At 43.6% G+C, this 26,035-nt stretch overlaps 1 protein-coding gene across 1 annotated transcript in view; it reads left to right on the forward strand.

Annotated features, from left to right (window-relative positions):
• The first annotated feature begins 6,124 nt into the window (after positions 1–6,124).
• Positions 6,125–26,035, forward strand: part of Slc2a13 (solute carrier family 2 member 13) — a 263,691-nt gene continuing 243,780 nt past the window's right edge. Inside the window, exon 1 of the mRNA XM_055627184.1 lies at positions 6,125–6,696. Coding sequence (XP_055483159.1) covers positions 6,174–6,696 — 523 coding nt within the window. The 5' untranslated portion in view covers positions 6,125–6,173. The remainder of the gene's footprint in view (positions 6,697–26,035) is intronic.

Raw genomic sequence — 26,035 nt, forward strand, 5'->3', positions numbered from 1 at the left:
TAATAATTTTGTGAGTGCTGTATAAACTAGTCCTGTCTGTTCTTCACACTGAATTTCTCGTCTGTCACTATAGTAATTTAAGGCTGAGGGTACGCTTAGCCAGTATGTCTGTGAGTAATAACTGTGAGTACCCTTGGGCTCCTGTGTGGAACTGTCATCATCATTCTGGAAAACAAAGACTACACAGAACTCACTTTGCTTTTCTTGTCTGTGCATGATTACATTCTCATCTCTTTACCAAATCATCCCCAAGAGAGATCCGTCATGATTAGCTAGTGACAGTATCTTACTTATGGAGTTTTCCTGTGCTTATCCAAACATCTTACAATATATCAACAATTTAGAGAAGATAATATAGCTCTTCAGCTCAGAAACACATTTTTTTTTTTGCATTGTATTTTGAGAGATAATTTTTCACAGTGGGAAGCCTTTTAGTTATTTATCTTATTTTGCAAAAGTTACTGAAATAAGTTTTCTAGTTCTCTGGAGAGCTTAAAGCTGTTTTTGAATACTACAAACTGCTAATTGATAAGTACATTGACTTAGTTTTTAGCTGCACAATTGTCAAGATTTTCTTTATTTTTACTAAGAATTTCATACCTGTATACAGTCTGTTCCAGTGAAGTGCACCTCCCCGTTTCTCCCCTCGAATACACCTCCCTCTCTCCCACGACCACTTTTCCCTCCCAACTTCACATGATCTCTCTTTATTAATACTCACCGAATCCTCTTAGTGCTGACCGTACGTGTGTGGTAGAAGACTGTCCACTGGGTCATGGGTAGTATCAGGGTCTCCATGTATGAGACCTTTTCTTTATTCTTTTCCCCCCACTGGTCACTCATTGCTAATAGCTTTTCAGCTAGAGATGCAATGTCATGAGCTCCTCCCTCCACTTCTCTTATTTGCTCTTCTATTGCTGTGAAGAGACACCATGATGAAGGCAGCCTATAAAAGGAAGCATTTCACTGGGGACTTGCTTACAGTTTCAGAAGTTTAGTCCATGGCAGAGAAAATGGTGGCAGGCAGGCAGGTAGGCAAGCATGGTACTGGAGCAGTAACTGAGGGCCTACATCATGATTCACAGACAGAGGCAGAGCCAGAGCAAGACTGGACCTTCCTTGGGCTTTTGGAACCTTGAAATCAACCTCCTAGTGATATACCTCTTTCAGCAAGGCTACATCTCTTAATCCTTCCAAAAACAGTTCCAAAAACAGAGCCTAAGGGGGCCATTTTTATTCAAACCATCATACCATCTATGCTGGGATTTGTCTTGAGCTTAATAGGTTTTATGCAGTCATAGCCACTATGAGTTCATTCCTACAATGACCTTGTCCTGTCGAGCAAATAGTGCTTTGCTGCAGATGCACAGTATTTCTGCCTCTTAAAATCTTCCCTCCCATTCTTCTGCGATGATCCCTCAGCTCTGGGGAGACATCTCCTAACTGCCCGTAAGCTGTTATCTTTTACCCACACATTAGTGTGTCTCTGGATTCTCATTAGAGAAGATCCTTTTTGCAATAGATAGAGATTAATGCAGAGTCTCACAATTTGTAAAGATTTTCTTTTTAAAGATTTTTATAGTGTTTATTCCTACTGGATGCTTATTGGATTTTATGGATATATTTATTTATTTTAGTTCATGATATTTTTTTCTAAAATACCTATCTCATGTCTGGGTAGTAGCTGGTTAAGATACCATTAACTTGGAGGTAAGTGCACAAAAATTGTGCTTAGTCTCTTGTAACTAAGTCTCCACAAATTGATCACCAGACAGAAAATAGCCACCGATAAATGTAGAAATTACATAAATGTAGAACTCAAGCAAGATAAAATCATTCATGCCTTGATTTTCCTAAGTGATAGTATATTTTTTAAAAAGCTTAGTACTAGACGGAAATTAGAAAATTTAAAACAATTTTTATATGTAGTCTTAGAGAAGAGAGCAAAATATGAGTTTTTAATACCTAAGTTGCAACCAATCAGAAACTGGGTTAGCTTAGTAGCATAACACTTGCCTAAAAGATTAAAGGCCTTGTTTTTTCAGCACCAAAATACAAATTCAGACAATTACTCTCTCTTCTCCTGTGAACTCAGTCAGAATTTTATGTCAATCACTTCTTTTCAGTCTAATAATTTGTGATTTATTTTTCTAGAGTAGTTGTTGGCATTACTTTTATTTATGTTTTTAAAAATCTTTTCCTCCTTACTCTACCCCAGTACCTTCTAACACCCCAACACCGGTAGTAGAGAGAAATATAAAAGAAATGGAAATAAAAAGAGGTTAGGTCTATTTTATTTTGGTTTCTTTTGCATCTTCCTCTCTTCTCCACCCTAATCCCTTCCAGCAACCCAATACCAGATAGAAGAGAAAGGTTAGTGGGGAGAAGGGGTGGAGCTTGGCTTAGCTACTTTCTGCTGGGTAGGGTCAGAGGATTCTTTTGGTCAGTGGTCAGAAAATCCAGAAGTCCAGGACTAGCAAATCCGCAAACCGCAAAGGCAGCAGCAGGACAAACCAGCAGCAAGCAGTCTTTCTCCAAGCAGCCACGCCGTCTTCCTCTAGACTGTCCTATTTATAACCCTCAAAGTCTTCAGAATTCAACTAATTCCAGCTGGCAACGACCATGCTCTGCATGAGACCCTTAACAGGTGTGGACAAACTAAAACCCCCCAATTTGGACTTATAACAAAAACATGTTTACATGTCATAAGCCAAAGTGTCCACAACAATTAGCAGATATTTTCATAGACAATGGGAATAAGGACGGTGCAAATGAAGTACTTTTTCCTAAAATAAATGTTAGTAAATAGTGTACTTATTTATATTGAAACCTGTATTTGGGCCAGTGTGAACTAAATATTTTCCTGCAAGTTTTCTTTCTCTTATATCTGAGAAATGTATTTGGTTCTCTTAGCCAGTCATGTTTGAGATGTTTTACTTTAACTTTCTTACTTTGATAGGTTCTTATAGTAACTCAGATCTGTCATACTGTCAGCATTTATCTGTCTACTGTTGACAAATAGTGCAACACATTCCTTGTGGGAAACCTCTCACAGTCTCCCCCCAGATTATCTCTGCTCAAGCTCAAGATGGAGATGTTGGTTGGTTTTAATCTTATCATTGTCAAACTGCATCTTCTCAGAGAGTACTCTGCAATTTCCAGATTCAGTTAGAAACATTGAGAATTCAACCAGTGCTGAAGAGAAGGCAATCTTTTCACCATTCTCTCTGATAGGAGTGGAAAAGATAACAGGTTTGGAGCTGGTTGTATCCTTTTACGAACCGCATTGACTTGGAGAAATCAGCTGCAGTCATAAGGAGTAGAGGAGAATGATGGTAAATGTTTTAGTTACTCTTCTATGGGTGTGATAAAAACACTATGGCCCATGCAACTTAAGAAAAAAAAAGTTTATTCGGGGCTTACAGTTTTGGAAGGTGAGAGTCCATGACTGTCAAGGTGGGGATCATGGCAGCAGGTAAGCAGGCATGGTTGGAGCAGTGAGTGAAAGCCTACATCTGATCCATAGGCAAGAGGCAGAGAGAGACAGAGAGGGAGAGAGAGAGCAGGAGAGGGGGGGCAAGTGGAATTTCAAATGATATCAGCTTTTTGAAACAACTTCAAAGCACACATCTCCTTCAACAAGGCCACACCTCCTAATCCTTCCCTGACAGTTTCACCATCTGAGACAAGGTACTGAAACGTCAGAGTCTATGGGGCCATTCTCATTCAAACTACCACATCTTGAAAGTTTTCTTTTTTTTTGGGGGGGGGAATTATGTTTATCGACATATTGTTTTTCAACAAGAACATACTACTCATGTAACTAAAAATAAACATCTGATAAGTACAATACTGTGTTCCTAACTCCTCATCCCTTCTTCCAGATCTACGCTCCCATCTGTTCTTTGGGTTGTACTGAATTTGAATTTGGGGCATTGTTGAATTTGAGGAGAGCATTCTCTAGTTACATCTTTAGCCCAACAACAAACATATTTCCACTGGATCAATTGCTCCTCTGTCCAGTGTTCCGAATGTGTTGTATATCCACACACTCATTTATTTCCTTCTTCTTCAGGGGGTCCTATTGTTCTGGGAATGTGTGAGTAAATGTCCTTAAGCTTTGGGATTTGGGACTTGCTTAGTAAATCAATAATGGCACCTCACACTTAATCTCGATTAGCTATCAATTACAATTTAAAAGTGATTTTCATGCTGTAGTCAATGAGTACTCGCTGAGCCTTGTAACCGAGTGATTTTAAATATTCTGTGAAACACCGGCAGAGATGTACTCTGCCTTGACTCAGCCCCTGAACTTTCTATTTCCCCAGGACGTTAAGCTGGGGCAGGCTACAGGGAAGTGTATTATAGTTGAATGCTGCGGTGCCTGACTGTACTTGGCTCCTGCCAAGAGCCGGGAAGAGCTGTTTAGCTGTATCTAATTACATCAGTAACGTAAGACTAGGTTTACATCATTTTAAGGAGTGTTATGGAACCCAGAAGCTGAATTTGGAGCTGCTAGTGAGTAGGAGTCGCGGCGTTCACCATGTCAGCTGGATTTGAAGTTCAGCTTGTTTCCTCTCAACAGGAAGAAACTGTTATCTTGGGGAGCTGTTCTCAGCAGAAGGCTAATAAATCGACAGGCCACCAGGCGGCGCAGTCTTGCTACAGTGGGCTCCGGACAGGCACGCTCTCTCCTGGATCTTCTGAAGTCTGAGTATTAGATTTCACTGTTTCAGAGTCTAAAGTCTGTTTAATCTCTCCCTGGGAAGATGGTGAAGCCTTGCTTCAAAGCTACACGATACCTTTAACGTTATTCCGCTGAGATGATTTTTTTTTTCCTCGTTGCTGGAGAGCGCGATATTATGGAGCTTCGGTGACTGATAGAGCGGGAGGGACTTGGAGAAATTCTAATAACTTCATAGTGTAATAGGGACGACAAACATTTTCTCTGAAGGAAACAGGCTTGGGCTGCATGACTAGGCCTCATGCTAAGAAACTTTTGTTCAAATAAGGGAACCAAGTGAGAGCAGAAGTGGTTTAGGGAAAACATGGATTTTACATTTTTTCATTTAAATCCGGCATCCCTCTTCTGACTGCCTTAGGAAGATGGCTGATGAGTCTTCATCTCCTGAAGTGGAACAACACAAAATAATTTACAGAACATTTAAATTAACGGGAGGCGGGGTTTCTAAACCAACCAACAACTGGCCATTAGCAATTAAAATCATCATCCTCAAACGATCTGAAACTGCTTTGTTTCCGGCAAAATGGGGCATTTAAAATAGCTTTCCCAAATCGAGAGGTGGCAGCGGAGTTCGTCGGGGAGAAGGTATCCCCCTGGGCTCACGTGCCGGGCAAGGAAGGCGGCAATATCCTATCACACCGCAAATCCGATTCTTGGGTTTCCTTCTTCCACTTGGAATCGGGTTACGTAAGAGCGTGATGCACACACCCAAAGTTGTTTTTCCCTTCGGGGATCCACAGGAAGTATTCGGGGACTCACTTGGGAGATAAGCTACCTCTCTCCCCAGAGAGTCCAGACGGGAAGAATCTGAGAGAGAGAGAGAGAGAGAGAGAGAGAGAGAGAGAGAGAGAGAGAGAGAGAGAAGGGACCTGGAGAAAGGAAACTGAAGAAACCAGAGATCAGGGTCCCGGAGGGCTCCAAAACTGACTAACTGTCGGGCAGCAGTCGGACACTCACTGCCGAGGGACAGAACTGGGTGGTTGAGTGACGGGGAAGGAGGACAGGCCGGCCTTAGCCTGCTGTGGGCCTCCGCGCCTCAGCGGCAGCCTCCAGACCGGCTTCTTCGTGCCCAGGTACCCGCGCCTCCCACTGGAGCATCTACCCCGGGGCCCGCCGCTCGGCCCCGCCCACAAAGAGAGGGAGGCGGAGCGTGTGGCCCCGCCCACAGAGGGAGGTGGGCCCCGCCCACAAGAGAGGGCCCTCTGCTGCCCCGCTCTGGGAGGAGGCGGTCTCGCTTGGCTCCTCCCCCCCGAGCGGACACGTGACGCACGGCCCCGCCCCCGGCCGCTCCGCCAGCGCCAGCCCAGCGGAGGTTGCCGAGCGGGCGGCTGAGGTGGCCGGCGGGCAGCGGCTCGGCAGCCGGCGGCGAGCGCGCCGTGCCCCACGGAACTTGCCCGCAGCCGCCCCGCGGCGGCGTCCGCCCTGTCCCATGTCCCGCAAGGCGAGCGAGGACGTGGAGTACACGCTGCGCAGCCTGAGCAGCCTGATGGGCGAGCGGCGCCGGCGGCAGCCGGAGCCCGGGGCGCCGGGCGGGGAGCGCAGCCTGCTGGCCGCCGAGTCGGCCGCCAGCCTGCAGGGCGCGGAGCTGGAGCGCGCGGCGCGCAGGCAGTTCCAGCGCGACGAGACCCCCGCCTTCGTGTACGCGGCCGCCGCCTTCTCGGCGCTCGGCGGCTTCCTGTTCGGCTACGACACCGGCGTGGTGTCGGGGGCCATGCTGCTGCTGCGGCGCCAGATGCGCCTGGGCGCGATGTGGCAGGAGCTGCTGGTGTCGGGCGCGGTGGGCGCGGCCGCCGTCGCGGCGCTGGCCGGAGGGGCCCTGAACGGCGCCCTCGGCCGGCGCAGCGCCATCCTGCTGGCCAGCGCCCTGTGCACCGCGGGCTCCGCCGTGCTGGCCGCCGCCGCCAACAAGGAGACGCTGCTGGCGGGTCGCCTGGTCGTGGGGCTCGGCATCGGTGAGTGGCCGTGCCCGCGAGCCCCGCTGAACCCCTGCGCTCCCCTGCTTCGAGGCCCTCCGTGGGGGTCTCGGGGTCACCAGCGCCCTAGTGGCTGTGGAGGATGCGCTCCCTCCTCCCGGATTCCCACGTGGAATCTGCGGTCGCCGGACGGTCTCGAGCAATTCCAGGAACCCCAGCTTTCCCCCGATCTGTGCTAACCCGAGGCAGCTTGTTGAGTTTAGGAAGCTTTAGACGTCTCCACCCGGAATGGAGTGTTTCCCCCCCACCGCCAGCCCTCTTTTAGGATGTTCAGCCCAGGCAGCTTTAGGCAAAATGCGGTAGATGGTTTGTAGAGTGGAGGAGTTTTGAACTCCGAAATCCCTGTTTCGGTTCCAGTTCCATCTCCTCTTTTTTAGATGAGATCCCTGCCAACAACCCCCCCCCCCCGCCCCCGCATCCCCCGTTAGAACTTTTACCTCGGGCCAACATTCACCGTTCTCATTTTGTCTTTTCTGCTCTTTCCATATGGGAACCAAATTATCTATTAAAGGTCATATTCATTTCCTAAATTCATTTAGGAGCTACTCTGTGAAGAATGCCCAGCAAGATAGATACTTGAAATTTACTTTAGAAATTAAGACATTTAGGTTCCCTTGGCATTGATTTTTTTTTCCACTCGTGGTGGTGGTGGGGGAGGGTAGGTACTATTGGTGAGCTCTTGGCAGAGGAAGCTGTTTGGGATGTGCCCAGTGTTATTAGAAAGCACTTTTAAGGGGAAACTGGGAGTTGCGACTTAAATCGCACTGGTAATTTTCCGAGACACACCACTGATGATGCTTCTTAAAACGTTTCCTTTTATAATTCGGTTTCCCTCAGGGTGCTGTGGAAGTATTGCTTCCCTGTGGGTGGGCTGGATGTCTGCCTGGAGCTTCCCTGACTGACCACTCACTGCTATTTGATGTTGCTGCTTTTCTCCCTTCAGCATAGGTTGTTAGGGGGGGGGGGGGGAAGCAAACTCATTCAACTCCCAGTTGTAGGAGCCAGGAGCCTAAGCCCCAGCTCACTGCACTTGTAACCCAAATCACTGCCTTTCCTTTCGCTGTTAATTACTGAAGCAGGGGAAGGCTGTCTGTAAAATGTGGACCTGGCAAATGAAGGTCCACACGACCACCAAACAGACAGAACAGTGGAAATGCAATCTCTGTGTGGAAATGCAATCTCTGTGTGGAAATGGCCTGTAGGATCGCTCAACAGATAACCTGCCTTAGACGCATCTCCATACCCTCGGCACCATCTCCTTGGGGCAGAGAGCCTCTCTTTGCATCCACCCTCCTTTCTCCCTGGCAGAGAAATAACGTTTTAGTTATCAACTAAAATGTTTGTCCTTATAAACTCCCAGACTTAGGTATTTTTGAGACTGAGGTTTTGCTGATGTGTCTCAGTGAGACTTGTAACATCAGATGAAAACTGAAGCATTGTTCTGACTCTTGCCTGACGGTCTTGAGGCCTTGTCAGATTCCCTTCAGATGTAGATACAGGATCATAAGGGCAGCATCATCTATAGTCTGCTTAGCCAGCGAGACCAACGGCAGGTAGAACTGGCTCTTGGTCCTCAGGTCAGTGGTTCTCAACCTTCCTAATGCCGCGATCCTATAATACATGTCACTCATGTTGCCGTGACTGCCAACCATAAAATTATTGAATTGCTACTTCATAACTGTAATTTCGCTACTTTTATGAATTGTAATGTAAATATTTGATATGCAGGATATCTGATAAGTTACCCCAAAAGGCCCTGACCCATAGGTTGAGAACTAGTGCATTAGGAGGAAAGGGTCAGAGGTGATGGGTGGTTAGACTCAGGAAATGCAGTGTTCTCGATGGAGAGAAGCCAGGTCTTACTGGTGGAAATAACACTGATAGGCAAGGAATGATTGAATATTGGAGATGAGGAAAGAACCCTCTAGGTCAGGCAGCAAATACAGAAGGAAGGCAAACAATGTACTTAGGGAAGCAGAGAAGACACTGTGAGAAGAGTGAAGCCAAAGCTGCGGCAGCTTTGAGATGGAGGACAGTGTGAAGTCATACACAGTCTTTGACACAGGATCCATAAAAGTCAGAGGAACAACATCAAGCTCAAAGTAGTGGTTAAGCTGCAGTTTCGAACATAAAGACCTTCGGGACTCACAGATCAGCATCCCTCCAAGAGAACTCTTAGTTGCTTTTAGCTGCAAGGGAAACATGAGTGTTTTGTCGACGTTGTTGTCTGTTTGGGGAGATAATAAATCAGTTTTGTCTTCTCAGTACACTAAATCTGGGCTTTTTTCACCATCTTTTAAAGCAGGTAATGTTTATGTGTGGTGAGCAGGTTTTCTCTTTTTTGTGTGTTCTTTGATAATTTAGTAAATGTTGAATAACAAAATGTGTCTTGTGCCATTTCTAGGCAAGTTCTTCATGATAACTTTTTCCCACAGGTTTGTCCTGGGGAAAATATAAGGGCCCCAGGAACAGGGGTTTTGTCAATTTTGTTCAAATTTTCACATTTGTATTCCTGAAGCACAGGAGAAACATGTTGAGTGCTTGAATGAATGATGAGCAGAAATGTTACAAACAAACAAACAAACTGCAACTTCCATGCCTGGTGCAGTATCAGTTTAATTTAAAATTGTCCTTTAAAAATAAGATTAGTGCATTATCAAACATATCTGAAAGGTCATCGAAAGGTGATAGTGTTTGTACTTTAATGAAACCATTCATTCATCTAGTCAGTAAATGATTAAGTTTCTGTCATGAATTCTGTCAGAGCTGGGGTAGGGAGTAATTAGTTAAATATAAACCCCACCCTGGAGGTATTTATTCTCTAATGGATCAGGAAGGCACATAATAGCCAATTACACAGCAGTAGAAGGTTCTCTAAAGTGCCAGAGAAATGGGGACAGCAGGGCATTGAGTGTTTGCGCTGTGTGCATAGAAAGGGTGCTGGAAACGTGGCTCAGTGCTTCCGAGACCTGCTGCTCTTGCTGAGGCTAGGGTTCCCAACGTCCGTGTCCTGCAGCCCACAACCACATTTCCCCCAGCCTCCAGGAATCTTTGGTGTTGCTGCAACTGCGTTCAAATGTACGCAGCCCTGTACAGTCACATTCACACACAGCTGAGAATGGAAATCAAACAGGATGCAGGATTAAGAAAGATTTTAGAGAAACAATATTTAAGTTAGAGGTTGAAAGATAAAGATTCCAACGGATGATGTAAGCAGGAAGGGAGAAAGTGCTGGTTTCCCACTCTGTCTGTCCCGGGCACAGGAGAATTCTTTATGCTGTCTCATGTAGTCATCTTACCTTTTATCTCTTTCCTCTTCAGAACCAGGCCTCCTGCTGCTGGATGTGGAAACTTTCCAGCAGCTACATGCAAAGGTCATAGATGCAAAATCAGGATCCAGTAAGCAAGATCTCGAAAGTCTTAGTTTTTTCCGTTTGGCTTTACTAGACATTTAAAGTGGAGCTGTCCTCAGGAGTGAGGTCACAGAAAATTCAGGGTTTGAGAGGCTTGTGAGGGGGTCATGTGCCTGGGATGTCAGCTGGAGAGGCTGTTTAAAGGCCCTGTGTGCAGGGAAGTGAGTTTCTAGTGATGCGCTAATCCCATGGAGCTGTTCTAAATCCCCCTTGCCTCACTCCCTTCTGCGTTTTAGCTCTTGTCTCCTTTCTTTTCAACTTTCTTGTCTAGGAAGACTTTTAGCGTCAGGAATTCTTTGCAGAGTTGGTGACCATGGTGTGAATACAGAACAGCTGCCAGTTTGATCTCTTCAGTAGAGATCTCTTAAAAAGAGAACAGTTGGCCAGAGAGTGTAGTTACTGATCTGTAAGTGTTCGGTGAGTCTTGAAGGCAAACGTTAGAAAAGAAGGCTTTTTTTTTTTTTTTTTTTTTTTTCTGGTTAGAGAAATACATTTTCTTGGTGAGTTATAGCAAAATAATGTAGCGAGTGCCGTTGTGCACAGGGCACACTTTTAGTCTCTTCATTTTGCCTTACTCAGCTCAGAGACCAGGCTTTGTTATTGTTCCTGCTTTTTGCCTTTTTAAACTTGAAGGCAAATAGGATACATATCCCTGAAATTACTCTAACAGAAGAATCTTACTTAAATGTGTGTGCCCCTCACACAAAGACCATTTGCTAGGAGTCTATTTGATTCTTTTTGAGCCGGGGTATATTTATAATAATGCTTTAAAAAGAAAACGAGTGGAGGGCTGGCGAGATGGCTTAGCAGTTAAGGATGTATATATCTCTTGCGGAAGACCTGAGTTTGGTTCACAGCGTCTACACTGAGCTCACCACCATCTGCCGATCCTGCATGTGGGCACTGCATGTATGTGCACATACTTTTCCTCCTTACATAAGATGAAAAATGATGAAAATAAATAAGGACTGTAAGTGTTTGCTCAAGGCATTCCTCCTCACCCCCATGTGTGGCTCTGTGTTTGTTTCTCATGTTTAGAAACTTTGGAGTATGAGAACACGCTGTTAAAAAAAAAAAAAAAAAACACATGCAGAAAGAACTCTCACCCTCGTTCTAGCATTCACCTGGTAACTAATGTTTTCATGTTCTTGTAGGAAGTGTCAAGGTACTGAAATTCTGAGATTCACTACTACTCAGACCTTTCTTGAAATTGCTGACATCACAGAGAAGTGACATCACAGAAATTTAGATAGCCTCAAACAAGTAACATCGCAGCAATTTACAGTTTACAATCCTGTCAGATTTGTGGAACCACTCTTAGCTTTACCTCAGTTCCCCAGTTTACCCCAGTCAGTAATACAGTTTATAGCTTCCTGTTATAATTTGTAGTTGTTAAGAACAGTGCTTTCAAAGATATGACATAACCCTTTAAATTTTTATTCCTTACTATAAATGAGTGTAAAACCTTGCTTGATCAAGATAAATGCCAAGCAATATTGAGATTACTGTAAATACTTTTCTTTAGGCTAAGCGTAGTTAATCCAAAGGAGTTAGATTTTTAAATAAGCAGCTAATGTAAAAATATTTGTGTGGGGATGAGAGAATAATAAATTTTGCTTTTTAAACTTTTTAAAAAATTGTTTTTCAAATAGCTTTTATTGCTTTTACTTTCCTACTTGGTATGATACTAATGTATATACACCTCCCCTTAATGTCCTGTGTTTGTTTGCATGCTTGCATGCTTACCCTCCCTTGATTTCAGTGTTACCTTGCATGCTGACCGTCTCACACCCTACCTGTCCCATCTGTGGGCTCAGAGACTGACCTTGCAGAATCCTGGTGGATTATGACCTGATCGTGTTTGTTCAGTAGTATGACAACACCCTACGAGTGAGTAAGAAGGCCATTAACATGAGTTATATTAAGTTGTTTATGAGACTTCTGTATTTCTCTTTTCTGTGATAAAAAGTCAACTAACTTCATACTGGCCCTTCATACTGGGTACACATGGCAGCCAGCCTGTACCGTCTCCATGCAAATGCATGACTCTAAGTTTCTTTCTCTGACTGAGGTTGGTTCCTTTATCCATCTCTCTGCTCCCTCAGCTATACAGAGGAACCTCATTTCACAGCAGGCTATGCAGTGTGAAGGTGTCACCAGAGACTAGTGGGATCAGCGTTGTTCCTTATTGTCTCCACATCTCTCCGTTGTGAGTCTAGGCACGCATTTTTCATGACAGGAAAGTACCTCTAAGAAGTGATAATTTGTGGAATGTTCATTTATTGTACTCTGTATACAAATGTACATAGTCTTCTCAATAATTGAGTGGGAGAATATAACTGCTGCTTTTCAGATGAGACTATTTAAGCAGAAAAGGTGAAAGGGATTTCCTTATAGTCACAGAGCTATGAGGTAAGGCAACAGAAGAGGTCAGGCTTCAGAGTGTCTATCAGGCACTTTCTCACTATTGTGATCAAACATCTGACAAGAAGCAACTCAAGGGAGGAAGAGTTTATTAAAGCTCCTCATTAGAGGGTGTCGTGGATTGTGGTGAAGAAGAGACGGGGGGGGGGGTTTGCAGGGAGGAGTCAGGAAGTAAGCCAGGCTGTAAGGTCTCAAGGCTAGCACCCAGAGACCTAACTTCCTCCAGTGAGGCTCCACCTTCTGAGCTTCTGACACCTCCCAAAACACTGCCGCCAGCTGGGATCCAAGTTCTCAGATATGAGCCACAGGGAGCATTTCACAGCCACTCACAAGGGGGTGTCTGTGCTGAACCACTCTGCAGTGACAATTCTGAGTCCAAAGTTACTGCTCTTTGCCGTATCCCGTGGAATCATTAACTCTTCTTTCAAAGTAGATTCCCTTTAATTACTGTTTTCAAATGTTTAAAAAATGAAAATTAAAACATTTAAATTTTATATGCATGACTCTTTTGCCTGTATGTGTCTCTGTGTAGTGCATACATGCCGGGTGCCCACAGAGGCCAGAGGGGGGCCGTTGTGTCATGTAGAACTGGAGTTATAGATAGTTCTGTGTTATAGATAGTTATAGCTAGGACTGTGTGGGTCCTGGAAACTAAATGTGGGTCTTCTAGAAGAGCAGCCTGTGCTCTTAACCACTGATCCATCTCTTGAGCACCGAGGATGTGGTGCTGAACATTAAATTTACCACATTGACCATTCTGAAGTGTAAAGTTCTATAGTGTGGAGGGTGTTTATACATCGCACTACAGATTGCTGGACGTTCTTCATCCTGTAAAACTGAAAGTTTATGTCTCCTTTAACCACCTCCCTATGTTTTATGGTTTGACGACTTCACTTTGTATAAATGGACTCTTGTGGCATCTGTCCTTTGTTCTGCTGTAACTGGCTTAGTTTACGTAGCCCAGAGTTCTTGAGGTCTATTCATGGTGAATTTCCTTGTTTTGTTATGACTTCCTTGTGTGTGTGTGTGATAGAGGAAAATGCCATTGTGCATCATTGGACAGTGAGCACAGGAGTACAGGGATGGGGCCGAGATTTTGCTTAGAATTCTATTGGATATATATCCAGAAATGTGATTGCCGGGGCACATGGTAGTTCTATTTTCAATTACCTGATGAACCTCTGTACTCTTTCCACAGACGCTTCAGCAGCTTGCATTCTACAGTGTGCTAGAGTTCCAGTCTTTTGTGTACTTAACCGGTACCTCTTATTTTCTTTTCTTTTGATAGCCGGCATCCTAATCAATGGACAGTTTACTTTTCTCTTATAATTAGCAATGCTGAAAACATTTTGTATGCATGTTGGTCATATGTATATCTCTTTTTGAAAGTACTTAAATCCTCTACTGCTTTTGTTGTGGTTTTGTTTGTTTGTTTGTTTTAGGCACAAGGTCTCAAACTTTCTATGTAGTTGAGGCTGGCCTTGAACTTCTGATCTTCCTGCCTGTACTTTCATTTTTTTTTTGTTAAGTTGTAGGTTCCCATATGTATTCTGAGTATTAATTGTGTGTCCCCAAAATATTTTCTCCCATCTCATAGGTTGTCATTTTACTCTGTTGGTTGTTTTCTTCGTGCAGTCTTTTTGAATTTTTAAAGTTTATTTAATTTTTATTTGTGTTTGTATGTGAGGATGTACATGTGTGAATAGAAGTGTTCGTGGTGTCCAGAGGAGGACACTGTATCCACTGGACCTGGGGTGAGACAGTATTGTGGGCCCCTGACATGGACCCTGGGAAACAAATTTGGGTGTTCAGCAAAAGCACCACATGTTGTCTCCAATCCCCTTTGTACAGTTTTTCTTTTTTTTTTTAAATTACAGTTTAGTCACTTTGTAACCCAGCTGTAGCCCCCTTCCTCATTCCTTCCCAATCCCAACTATTCCTCCCTCTTCTCCTCCTATGCCCCTGTCCAAGTCCACTGATAAGGGAGGTCCTCCTCTCCTTCCCTCTGACCCTAGCCTATCAGGTCTCATCAAGACTGGCTGCCTTGTTTTCCTCTGTGGCCTGACAAGACTGCTTCCTCCTCAGGGGGAGGTGATCAAAGAGCCAGCCACTGAGTTCATGTCAGAGACAGTCCCTGTTCCCTTTACTAGGGCACCCACTTGGAGACTGAGCTGCCATGGGCTACATCTGTGCAGGGGTTCTAGGTTATCTCAATGCATAGTCATTGGTTGGAGTATCAGTCTCAGCAAAGACCCCTGTGCCCAGATATTTTGGTTCTGTTGCTCTCCTTTTGGAGCTCCTGTGCCCTCCAAGTCTTTCTATCTTCCCCTTCTTTCATAAGATTCCCTGCAGTCTGCCCGAAATGTGGCTATGAGTCTCAGCATCTGCTTTGATACCCTGCTGGGAAGAGTCTTTCAGAGGCCCTCTGTGGTAGGTTCCTCTCCTGTTCCCTGTTTCCTCCCTCTTCCGATGTTTGCCTTTCTGAATGAGGATTGATAATCTTACCCAAAAAACAAGGAAATCATTAAATTTGCAGGCAAATGGTAGGAACTAGAAAAGATCATCCTGAGTGAGGTATCCCAGAAACAGAAAGACACACTTGGTATATACTCACTTATAAGTAGATGTTAGACATGTAATATAGGATAAACATACTAAAATCTGTACACCTAAAGAAGCTAAGCAAGAAGGAGGACCCTTTTTACAGTTTTTAAGATTGGTTTTTCTCCCTTTTTCCTATTTTCATTCTGTTGCCCAAGCTTTGGCTATCATAGCCAGGAAGTCATGCCCAATCTGTTATCCCTATGCTTTTCCCTTATGTTTCTTCCAGGAGTATTTAGTTTTAAATACTATGTATTTAATCTGTTTAGCGTTAATTTATATGTATGGTTTAAGGTAGGGTCCAGTTCATTCTTTTGCAAGTGCATATTTCAGCCGCCATTACTGTCTTTCATTGCACAGATTATTTCAGTACCTTAAAAATACAAACAAGCACACTGGCCCAGGGAGGCCAGAAGAAAGACACCCAAGCACCTATTGTGGGCGCCACTACAGAGCACAAATATTTGATGGAGATGTGGGAAAGATGGAGTGTGTGGTGGAGAGATGGAAGACAAAGTGAAGTTGAGGGGTTCTTACACTGGGAGAAAGGTGGAACTGGAGACGGCATGGCAGTGAGGAGCAGGAGGATATGAGGAGGCCACGGTGAGGTCCTGGATTGGGCGACCACCAAGTGTCCCATCTGGGTCCATGGACCTGCTGCAGCTAGGGTCTGTATCAATGTCTGTGGCCTAAGTTATCACCAAAGACCAAGTGTACTTCTGGGATGCCACCTGAGATCATGTGGGTATCCGAGGGCTGCCAAGGTGGGTCATGCTGATCTGAGTGCCTGTGCTGCTGCCTGAGGTCATAGTGACAGCCAGGCTGTTGCTTGGGGCCACGTCTGGGTCTCTGGTCCTCTGGCAGCCAGGGTCTGTGTTGGTATCACAAGCCTGTGTTACCACAGAGGCCATGCAGATGTTCTTGGTCTGGATGCAGCCTGTGGCACTGTGCCTAGCTGGCCCCTCCCCTCTCCAGCCATCACATTTGAGAGAGCTGGCCCTGGGGGCAGAGGCAAAGGGGAGCTGGCCCCAAGGATATGAGAGCAGGAGAGCTAACATGGCTCCTTGCTGGCTAAGGCACTGGGTGAGCAACTTGGGGCAGCGCTGGAGAGTTTGCCCTGGTGGTATGCACACAGGAGAGCTTGTGGGCTGACCAACACCTATGCCATCGATGGTCTGTTGTAGCACATTAAAAGGCTTGTCCTGCAGGTCCAAGGCTGCAGGATCTCCATGACACAGGGCAACGGCAGGATATCCGAGAGGAGTCCCAGTGAGGACCCAGTATTGGTAGAATAGCAGAAGCCAGAGGCCTAGAAACAGACAAATGACTCACTGCAATGAACATTTATAAGTGAAGATGTGTGGACAAAAGGCTATACCACATGACAAACCAGGACACACTATAGCTTCCATGACAAGATTTTGTTTTTATTCTGCCTTTATTTTCTTTTGGTGGAGAGGTTGCAAGAGTGGAAGGCAAATATGAAGGGATGGGGAGATGAGCGGGTTTGGGGTGCATGATGTGAAACTCACAAAGAATCAATTAAAAAGTTAAAAACTAATACAGATGTTGATCTGGACAGGGTTGTGTGTCTATAGTTTTATCTAGGAGTTGGAAGCCAGTCTGAACACTTTAGGGAGGCCCTGTCTCTTAAGCAAAACAACCCTCAACCCCCTCTAATGTTCCTGTGATTTTGTTGTAGCTGGCTTGTGTTCAGGAGTAACAGCTTGGTAAACAGACCCAGGCAGAGCATGCCTGAGTCCCTTGCTGAGGGCTCATGCATGGGATACCTGCCAACAGGAAAGCTGGGTGCTGTGCTGCTCACCTCTGGGGATCCAATGACTCTAGGGCTACACTAGGGGCCTCCTACCCTGAATCCATACAAACGGCCCACAGGAGTTGGACAACACAGTAGCTGCTGGGTTGTGGCAACTAAAAGTGCCAGGGGCGCCTTTCCTGTTTCTCTCTTAAGGCTCATAGTTGTTTTCTCTGATATTGTTTTCCTGGACCCTCTCAGCATCTTGTCCATAACCATGTCCTTTGTTGTATTCCAGAAATCCAAGATAGGAATAGCCCCCCCCTCCCCCCGATCTTAAAGGACTGAAGTGTTGCAGAGGAAGGCAAACAGGAGATCCTATTGCTGTGTCGATTATGCGAGGACAGTAAGTGTTTGCAGGTTGCGTACTGCATGCTAGTCCAGCTTCATCACCAGAGCATTTGCTGGGAACCATAGGCGTGACATTGGACGATTCATTCCTTGAGGTGTATCATTTTGAACACAGCTGATTACCCCTGGAACCAGGAGACCAAGGGTTTAGGGTTTAGATGATGAGGTTAGTATTTAGCCTCCCATTGCTCTTAGGAGCATCCTTTTTAACATAAGATACATAAACTAACAACCATGTGAAATACCCAATAGAATAATACTGTAGCTGAGTGCTGGAAACTCACATAGTTCCTCCATTGCTGTGGTGGCAGGTAATTAAGAGTGGTAGTTAACAGAGCTGGGGAATCCAAACTGCCTCAGTGCACAGTGGCTGTCTGCTTGCTAGCTGAGTGACTGTGTCAGAGTTTTTAATCCCATATGCTCCAGTTTCCTCCTCTATAAGTGAGATGGTACCTGCCTGCCTCAGAGGGTTGTGGTAAGAATAAATGCATTTGTACTTGTAAAGTGTTTTTTCACATGGCTGGCAAAGTAAAGCATCAGTAGTTTTAGACATTCTCTACAACCTGTGTAGCCATTACCACCGTCTGTGTCAGTTGCTGAGAGTGGCATAGTGGCAGTTAGAAAAACACACGTAAACATTTCTGGCTAGAAGGTTGGGGAGATGGTCACCTGATTAAAGGCTTGCAAGGCGCCGAGTTCAACTAGAACCCAAGTTAAAAAAAAAAAAAAATCAGGCCTCACAGGACACTTCTGATCCTGGTGATCCGAGGTGGATACGACACTTCTCCCTGGTCGCCTAGCCTAGTCTTGTTGGTGAATTGTAAGCCAGGGAGAGACGCTGTCTCAGGAAAACACCACGTCAATAACGCGTATGGAAGGACACCTGAAGCTATCCTCATGCCTTCACATGAATGCACATTTATCCACGCTTACACACAAAATGCTCACTGTTAGTAAATTAACAAATATTAGTGCTTGTAATTGGGGAAACATCTCTGTTAATACACTTAACATCATTTTACAACCAAGGAAAATAAAATTGATGATTTCGATGTTAATTATAACTAGTAATATATTTATATTGGTCTTCCGTAATACAGTTTGGCAAATCTGCGAGACAGAGTGAGTAACTTGAAAGTGGGACAGTGCTAACTTTCTGTGTTTGGTGTGTATTATTTGAGTTTGTATCTAGCAAGACAGATGGAGTTTTCAAACGCATCTTTATAACCATCGTTGGTGGGAGGGAAGGCCCCCCTCTAGTGGGAAAGTGGGAGCTGACACAAGTTAAGTTTGAAGGTACAGGAATTGTCTTTCTTGTTGATATTGAGGTGGGTTTGTTTAATAGGAAGAAGTGAAACTGTGAACCTGTTTGCTAGAGTGTAGTCATGGCCACTACGGAGGCGCCATCTGGAACTGAGATATTAGACCAGCCCTGTGTTGTAATTATTTTCTTTGTTTATCAGTAAGATACTCTCAGTAAAAAAGGTATGTTTGCCTTTTAGGAGATTGAGAGCCATCTTAATAAAACAAAACAACACTTGAACGTAGTGGTCGTGCGCCAGAAAGGAGTTTTAAAATTGATACTTTCATATAAAACTCAGTAATAATACTTTGAAGTGAGTTTATGACTTCAAATGAGGAATTTTATGTACAATATAGACCATTGGAAACCAGCACATGTAAGTAAATATTAATCTATGGCCATATTGCCCTGACCATTTCTGATCTCCTCTGATCTCTTGAGCTAAGAAGGATCAGGCTTAGCTAGCGCTTAGATGGAAATGACTAAGTGCTAACATGTACTTTTAAACTATGCAACTGCCTATCGTTTTGAAAGAAAAAAAAATCATATGGAGACTGAAAATGATTTGTAAAGAGATCAGACTATGGGTTTACAGACTTCTGGAAAATAAGTATCTTAAAATTAATTATTAACATAGCATTTACTCAGCGGCTGTCAGTCTTTCCTTATTTTAACATTTACTGTCATGGTATGAAGAGAAGGTCTCCTAGACAGGCCCGTGCTTGCCACTCTTTCTGTTCTGTTCAGCACAGTAAGAGTGTGATTGTTTTTTTTTTTTTTTTTTTGGTAGGGGAAACGGTATAACTGTCTGGGCCCAAAATTATGCCACAAGGCCCACAACCCTCTGCTCTGCCTGGCAGCTGTGTTGGCAGGACTGTCAGATGTGTAAGGATAAAAGAACTGGTTGTGGAGTTGCCTCGTGTGTTATTAGTAAACTCTTGGGGAAATTTAATAAATATCTTCTGTCCATTCCTATTTTGCACCAGGGAAATAGTTAAGATTTTTTGGCACTTACTATTTATGTCCGTTCTTTGAGGATGATTTTTGATGTCAACATTTGTCACATTTTAGGCAAATGGTACAAAGACAGTAGTGTGCTGATACCCCCTTATTGTTCTTCTTTGAAGTTTGTCATAGATGTGTCACCTTCGTTCTTGAGGTAGAGGCCTGGAATGACTCCAAAACACATTGTAGGGTTTGCCTTGTTTCAAGGCTGGTGAAAGGAAGGGCTGAGAGTTTAGGTAGAGTAAGCTTGGTAGGGTGGTACTGAGAGTAACAACCTAGTTTTGGACCAGGAACCAGAGTATTCTCCCCTTCTCCATCCGGAACGATCCCAGTTCATCATTGTGAAAGCAAAACATATGCAAGATGATAGTGTTGTGCAGGCTAAATGCATGTATTGAGTGTACTAATGCTTAAAGCACTGAGAGAGACTTCCTAGGGTCCTAACAAAGTGACATTTGACAGTGTGATAATAAGACTGGGGAACAGGAACGAGAGACCCCAACTCAAGGTAGAAAATTACTCCAAATGAATAATATTATACCTGATCTATTAAAATCAAAAGGATTAGTGGAACAAAACTGAAGTTCCAGTGATGCATTCAAATGTTATAAGAGTTTTCATTTGGACAAAAACAAACAAACAAACAAACAAAAACCAACCATATAACATGGAAAAAGAAATAATCATTAAGTAGTTAAAAAATACCTAAGAACATGAACAAGGGTACTGTGAAGGGGTCTAGACTTCTTATTAATCCTACATTCATTTACAAGACTAAAGTTTGAAAGGCAGGAACAGAATGCTTTCCTCCCCTTCATTATATTTTTTAGATTGTGTGTGTGTGTGTGTGTGTGTGTGTGTGTGTGTGTGTGTGTGTGTATGTGTTTCACTTGCATATCTGGATTTGTACCAAGTACATGCCTTTACATTCATGGAGGCTGGAAGATGGTGTGGATCTCTTGAAACTGAAGTTGCAGATGGTCGTGAGCCTATGGGTGGGTGCTGGAAACCAACCCAGATCCTCTGGAAGAGCAACCAGTGCTCCTGACCTCTGAGCCATCTCTCCAGCTCCAGTTTCCTCCCCTTAACCTGTTAGTTACAACTTCTGGGGAGGGGCGCTGCACGCTTGCACACTGGTGCATGTGGACGAGACTTTGATGTTTGTTTGACATCTGTCCTATTGGTCTCTCTCTTATATTCATGAAATAGAATCTCTTGCTGAATATGGAGCTCACGAATTCTCAAGACTAGTTGGCCAGCAAGCCCAGGTTGCCTTTCCCACCTCCTGACACTAGAATTACAGATCCATGCCACCATTTGTGGCTTTTTACATGCGGACCAGAGAGTCAAGCTCAGGTCCTCATGCATTGACAGGCACTTTACCCACCGGCCTTCTCCTTAGACCCAATATCTTTCATTACGTAATTTTTAAACAATCTCTAAACATGCTATCAAAGCAAGGCTGTAAATAAATATTTGGGTAAACTTAATTACCAAAATAAAATATTTTAATATAAAGTATATTTAAGAGATTATGTTTATTAAGAGAATATTGAATTGGGAAAAAATAAAACAAAATAAAAACAACTCTTGGGAAAATACTTAGCCTTGATGATAATTTAAAGTAAAAACTGAGTGTGTCTCACTGATCTCAAGGAAAATAAGACTGGATAGATTTTCTGATTATAAATTGGAAAAGTATTTTTTAGAGACTATTTTTGATGATAAGCATACATGGTTGCCATATTTCTGTCATATTTTAAATTCATTCAACAACTGATATATATTTAAATAAATAATGTAGATATGATGTCTAAATACTTGGAATGTGTTTGGGGTATGGGGAGATCTGTGCTCTTTCAGTTCTTGAAGATTACTCTTTGGCTTAGAAAGTTCACTTTAGGGACTATAAGGTAAGAAAAGGAAAAGGTCATTTTTATAAATATATTGATAGAGGCTCAGTATATATATCATAACTTTGGAATGTCGTGGGGAACCCTCCAAGGGCTAGTGACTGGAAAATAGGTGAGAGGTCGTCATATCTTTGTTGATCTTAAAGAGCGACCACAGATACATATAAAATTTACAAACAAAACCTGCAAATAACAGAACCTAGCTGAAGGCTACCTTAATGGCAACTGTCTTAAGAAATGACTGTGTGTGAGAGAGAGAGCTTAGGTGAAGGGTGCATGTCTGTGTGTGTGAGCTTAGGTAAAGGGTGTAGCATGCAAGCATGAGGACCTGAGTTCCGATCCCAGAACTCATGTGACATCACATACAGTAAAATGTGTCTTTAATCCCAGAAGATAGGAGGGGAGAGACAGGTGAGATGTGGAGAGGAGCCGGGAGAATCCCTGGAACCTTGCAGGGTAGCTAGCCCGCTGTACACAGTGCTGAACAGTGAGAGACTGTCACTGAACAGTGAGGACAGACACTTGAGGTTGTCCTTTGACCTCTGCGCACCCCACCCTCCCACACATGACCATGCACACAAATACATGCACATCACATACGTAGACTATACAAATATATACACAGAGATGAAAAGAATTACAGCTAAACACAGTTTGGAAGTAAGTGCATAACTATGTATGTAGTTTACATACGGGTAACATATAACTATGTATGTAGTTTACATATGGGTAAATGGCTTGTGTGTATGTGTGTTGTGTATGTGTACACTTGGCTGTCTGTGTACAGATACCCATAAATGTATGCCTGTGTGTAAGTCAGAAACCTTGACCTATCAGTCTATACCTACTTTTTTTGAGACCAGGTCTTGTCACTGAACCTGGAACTCACTACACTAGCTGGCCAGCAAGCCCCAGAGATCTCCAGTGTGCACCTCAAAGTGTTAGGATTACGTCCATAGCGCCATGCACTATTTTTTTTATAAGTGCTGGGGATCTAAACGCGGTCCCATGTTGCTCCACAGTCTACCAGCCGATCCATCTCCTGCCTTCTACCACCTGCAATTAACGTCTTCTTTACTCTTCCTCTGTCTGTCACCATCTTCCCTTAGAATTCAGGTTTTGTTTTGGAAGATACAGATACATTGAAAAAGACTGACGCTGTGCACTTCTCCCCACATTTTATTTCACCTCTTAGTACATGGGTGTACAGGAGGAAAATTCTAAGAAATTACAAAAAATGTTATCGAAACATATTTAATAGTTGCATGTTGTAATTCCCTGTGGGTTTTTTACTCCTTGCCTAAATGGGAGACACTTTTAGGTCTTACTCTTTCTCTCAAAAAGTATCTTGCTTATTTGGTCATGAGCATCATGGTCAGGGCTTCCCCAAACCCCTGCTGCCTTCTGCTGAGAGAAACATCTCTCAGATATTTCTACCTAGCCCTTATCCCTCATGTCCTTCCTCCTGTTCCTATGTGAGAACTGTCAGGGCCTTTGGCCAAAGCTAACACCCCCATGCCAGTTCTCTCCCCTTGTGACAAAATGCCCAAGACAGATCAATTAGAAGAGGACAGGTTTATTTTGGTTTATAGCTCCAGAGGTGCAGACTGTGGTCACTTGGACTTGTGGCAGACAGATCTCATGATGGGGGAGGGGTCCATTCACAGAGGAGGGTCTATTCACCTCATGGCCCAGAGGTAAGGAGATCCAGAGCCTAATACCTGCTTCAAGAACATGCCTCCCAGGGGCCTAACTTTCTTCTGGAGGCCCCACCTCCTGAAATTTGCACCATAGGCTGGTGACCAAATTTTTAGCACCTGGCCTTTGCGGAATAACTATGATCCAAACTGTCACACTCCATTAAAGGTGCCATTCTGGTGGCTTCCCTTCCCTCTTCTTTTACTTTTTGCTTATCGTTTGCTCTATTTGCTCATGCTCCTAAGCATCTGTTCTTGCCATTTTAGAAAGAACTGGTCGGCTTTCCTGTCGTTGTGATAAAATACCCAAGGTAGATAAACTTTTAAAGGGAGGTGAGAATTGCTTTCAAAGGTTTCAGTCCGTAGTCACTGAGTCCCCATTTCATTGTGCCTGGAGCAGCCCCAGTACATCATAGTGAAATGGTATAGAAGAGGATGCTTATTTACCCTGTGGAAGTTGGGAAGTAGAGAAAGGGGTCATGGTCTCAGGACCTTCCTCAGAACCATCCACCATGATGTACTTCCTCATAAATAGATCCCACTGCTTTAGGATTCCATCTTCCACCAGTAACCCCATCGCCTATGACCAAGACTGCAGCAGTGGGCCTCAGAGAGACTTTGAAGATCCAAGCTAAGACTTTGTTTGGTGGCACACAGTAGAATTAATTCCATCATGGAAGAAGCTAAATCAGGAGGAGTGTGAGTTCTTGGCCAGACTGGGCTTCTTAGTGAGAGTTTTTCTTAAAATTAAATAAATAAAAATAAATAAGTAGATAAATAAAGTGATTGCCATGTTTTTCTACTTTATTCATCTTATAGTTAATGTGCTGTGATCTCCTTTTGTTTGTGCAATGCAATGGCCTGTGCTCCTCTTCCTCTCTACTATCTACTGAGTCCTTTCAGGTTGGCGGTTTGCCTTCCCTCCTTCACCAACATCCTCTTTGTCATGCACACCATGACCCTGTATTGTTCTGTTTTCACCCTGTACTGCTGAAGCACACTAAACCATGCCTTCTGGAGTCAAGGCTTCTGGTACAGTGGGCTCATGCATCCTTGCCTTGTGCCTCCTCATCTTGGGTCACGCCTGGGACAGTCCCCAGGAATGACTCCTCAGAGCTCTCCTCTCTGCATTCACTCCTTTTATGGTCTTATCCTACTCCATGCTTGAAATGTCTACATGCTGAGTTTCCCACATATATGTTTTAGCCCAAACATGTCTCCTCATCTCCAGACCCCAGCTTGTAGTTTCTCTCCTGTCTGCTTTGCTCATCTTCTTCTGTCAAACCAGTGCGCTGGGAGAGCCTTTGAATAGTGCATCTTATCTAGAATCAGTTTCCATCACCATTGCTGTAGAGAACTGCAGGCCTCCCCTCAAGGCTCTCCACCTCTTCCTTCACTCTCCTTTCTCTACACATAGCAGCAAGACAGCCATTTAAGACAGAAAGCCTGCCATGCCCTCTGCCCGGAGCCCCTCAGTGACTCCATGTCTCCATATGGTCTTTCTCTCTGGTCTTTGATCTCACTTCCTCTTCCTCTCCCTTCAGGTCTATTCCAGCTGCTGCTGGCCTCAGAAACCCTTGGTTATTCTTTCAGACCTTTATAAGAGTTGTTTTCGTTTTTTTGTTTTATTTTGTTTTGTTTTGTCTTGTTTTGTTTGTTTTTTTCCCTGAACGCTCTCCACAATTTTTTGCAGAGTCCTTTCCTTCATCTCCTTTGTTCCTCCCAAGCTTGTCTTCTTGTGAACTCTTTCCGATCATGCTTTGGGATCACCAGCTCATCACTGCACCCCTCCTTGCCCCCCATGACCTTTCCCCCTAGTCAATACTTAGGTTACTTTGTTTCTCATTACTAGCATGTAGTCCCCAACGAAGCATCCAGCTGTCAACCTGTATTTCACTTTTAATATTTATCTGTGTTTATGCGTGTGTGTACACACACGCACATTACCCCCTCCGCACCCACACACGTACATAGACAAATGCAGTTAGCGTAATGAGTCATATTTCTGCTTAATCACAAACATTCCTAACTCTGCACTTTTAATAGTATTTTACAACTTTGCAAGAAACTAATGTCATGCTTATTAACCCGTAATTTTGAAAAGTCATTTCATTTTGAATAATTAGCACACTAATTGCTCAAATAGCTTTCTGTCTCATTTTCAAGACTGGTTAAATTTTTTCTTAATGCATTGACAGTGGCTTTGTGTTCATGCCTGCAAGTTCTTTGAACTCAAGTGGGATTAGATCTGACAGGCATTCCCTTGGAAAATAGAAAAGTTATGCGGTGGCCATGGCAGTGCTTATAATTGTCCATGCTTACTATAATATGTGATTCTGAATGCCTACCAAAATTAAGTTTGTACTGGAAATTCATATTGAGAAAAGTACTATTTAAATCAAATATTTCAAAATAATTTGGAGAGGGGATCATGAATGTTACTGACAATTCTTGGTGAATTGTCACAAAAGAATGACAATTGTCTTAGATGATAAAAATGCCAATTATCCTTATGTGAGCATTACATACTTACACATGGTAAAGACATAATGTCACAGTGACTCCCAAATGTACAATTGTATAAAGGGACTATAAAAAGAAAAAAAAATACAATTTTAAAACTGAGCCAATCCACAATGATCTGTTGCCCAGATAAATATCAAATTAATTAATAATTATGCATGAATGTGACAGAATTACACATTTCTTTTCTAGTATTCATGTTTTCCTTAATTAGGTTACAGACCTTTTTAAAATGTACGACGATCCTTACTCCTCATTCCTCATAATCATTC

The sequence above is a fragment of the Psammomys obesus genome, unplaced genomic scaffold, assembly GCF_907164565.1.
Source record: "Psammomys obesus unplaced genomic scaffold, mPsaObe1.curated_primary_1811, whole genome shotgun sequence".
In the NCBI taxonomy this organism is placed as follows: Eukaryota; Metazoa; Chordata; class Mammalia; order Rodentia; family Muridae; genus Psammomys; species Psammomys obesus.